Source organism: Elaeis guineensis, chromosome 13 (assembly GCF_000442705.2).
Source record: "Elaeis guineensis isolate ETL-2024a chromosome 13, EG11, whole genome shotgun sequence".
NCBI classification, from domain to species: domain Eukaryota; kingdom Viridiplantae; phylum Streptophyta; class Magnoliopsida; order Arecales; family Arecaceae; genus Elaeis; species Elaeis guineensis.
Genome location: NC_026005.2, coordinates 3343572 through 3345398, shown reverse-complemented (window position 1 = coordinate 3345398; position 1827 = coordinate 3343572). Strand labels below are relative to the sequence as shown.

The 1827-nt window shown below is 38.2% G+C and overlaps 1 protein-coding gene across 1 annotated transcript; it reads right to left on the bottom strand.

The window, feature by feature from the left end:
* LOC140853311 (uncharacterized) lies at positions 1 to 738 on the bottom strand. Its single transcript, XM_073247773.1, has one exon. The coding sequence runs from the start codon at positions 736 to 738 to the stop codon at positions 1 to 3; it is 738 nt and encodes a 245-aa protein (XP_073103874.1).
* Between the last annotated feature and the right edge of the window lie 1089 nt (positions 739 to 1827).

The following is a 1827-nucleotide window of genomic DNA, read 5'->3' as shown; positions in this document are numbered from 1 at the left end:
TCATCGAAAGGTCTGATACTCCTCTGCAGATAAGCTGTGTACAGCACTCTCGATCTCTTCAGAGAGATTGGCTTGGGTAGATCCACGAACATAATTCTGTCCTTCAATTCTTCTATCACTACGACGACCACCACGGCCCCGACTATCATGCCCAGGCTGATTTGGGCGGCCATAGAGATCCCAGCAAAATGCCTTAGTGTGCCCAGGCTTTTTACAATGAAAACATACCTTCTCACCTACCTGTTGTGGTTGTACAGTAAGAGCTGATCTTATAGAACTATTGGAGTCAGAAGTCACTCGTCGCCGTGTCTCCTCGCTTAAAACAGTAGAGAAGACTTGACCTAAACTAAGTAAAATATCTCTGGCGAGAAGCTGAACTCTGACATATTCATATTTTGGATTCAGACCATATAGAAAGTCTTGAACCCGTTCTTCTTCTAAATATTTCTGAAATCCATCAACATCGATGGAGCATTGTGGAACAAAAGTTCTATAATGATCATCTTCAGACCAGAGATGTTTCAACTTGGTGGTAAATTCAGTGATAGATAAATCTCCCTGACAAAGCTGACGTAATTGAGAATGGATCTCAAATGCTTGAGCAGAATTCTGCTTTTGTGAGAACATTTGGGCCACCGTCTCCCAGACTTCCTGTGCGGTCTCCAGCAGTTGCATACTTCTGGCCACATTCGGTGTCATGGTATTTAGAAGAAATGCCAGAATAGCAGAGTTCTCCATTCTCCATTGAGCTATATCCTGCTCATTATTAGCAGGTTTCCTCTTTGTGTCGGTGAGATATCCCTCCAAACCTCGTCCTTGTACAAGTAGACGAGTGCTCCTCTCCCATTATAAATATGTCGCTAGGCTATCAAGTTTTACAGCCACTTGAAGAGCATTCAGCGATCCACTATCTCTTGACGAATCTCCTGATCGAGTGGCAACTGTAATAAGTCGATCCAGTAGACCTTCAAGATCTTGCATAGTAATTGGATTGGCCAGACAAACAAAATACGAACTATAATCTCACTGACACACTATCAATGAATCACCAAACACATGAATCACCGGAGACACACTATCAATGAATCACCAAACACACGAATCACCGGACACACCGTAACTGCAGTCTTCTTAAGTATCTAGCCATAAAAGTTTTTCATTTTTTTTTTTGGAAGAGAAGGGTTTTAAGAAGGGGAAAAAAATGGATCAGAACCTGAGTGCTCTGATACCTTGATGAAAAAAAGAGAAGGAGATATTTGTTTTTATTTTTCTTCTTACTATCAAGAGTGTGTACAAGGACCTATAAATACAGATATGTAGACCCAAATATAGATAGGAAATAACAAGAATATGCTAGAGAATAATCAAGAATATGCTAAGGAATAAATCCCTGGACCTTTAATTGGATATTTTTCCAATTAAGTTCAATCCTTCCAATAAAATGTTTGATTGCTTTTTCAGTGCAATCTCCGAAAAGATCTTCTTCAGCAATAGGTGCGAGCATACGATCTCTCTTCATTTAGACAAGCAACAAGATATGATTCTTCTATCAAAAGAAAGAAATCATATGCATGTATTATAGAACAGATTATCTCCCAAACTTTTTGTTCAGAAATGTTATTTAAAGATCATAATAAAAGAATAAAAGAATATTTTGTAACAGAAAAGAAAGAATAAAAGATTTTTTTTTTTTGATGTAAAAAGGAAGTAGCAGGAAGCTACCCCCATTTTATTCAATGAACAAATTAGAAGAATGAAAGAATAATTTTATTCCATAGACGAAGGGAATTAATTGACGTTCTCTTGTTTGGCACCATGCCGATGCTA

Coding starts and splice junctions, on each gene's coding strand:
- LOC140853311 (XM_073247773.1), bottom strand. CDS start 738: ATGGAGAACTCTGCTATTCTGGCATTTCTTCTAAATACCATGACACCG.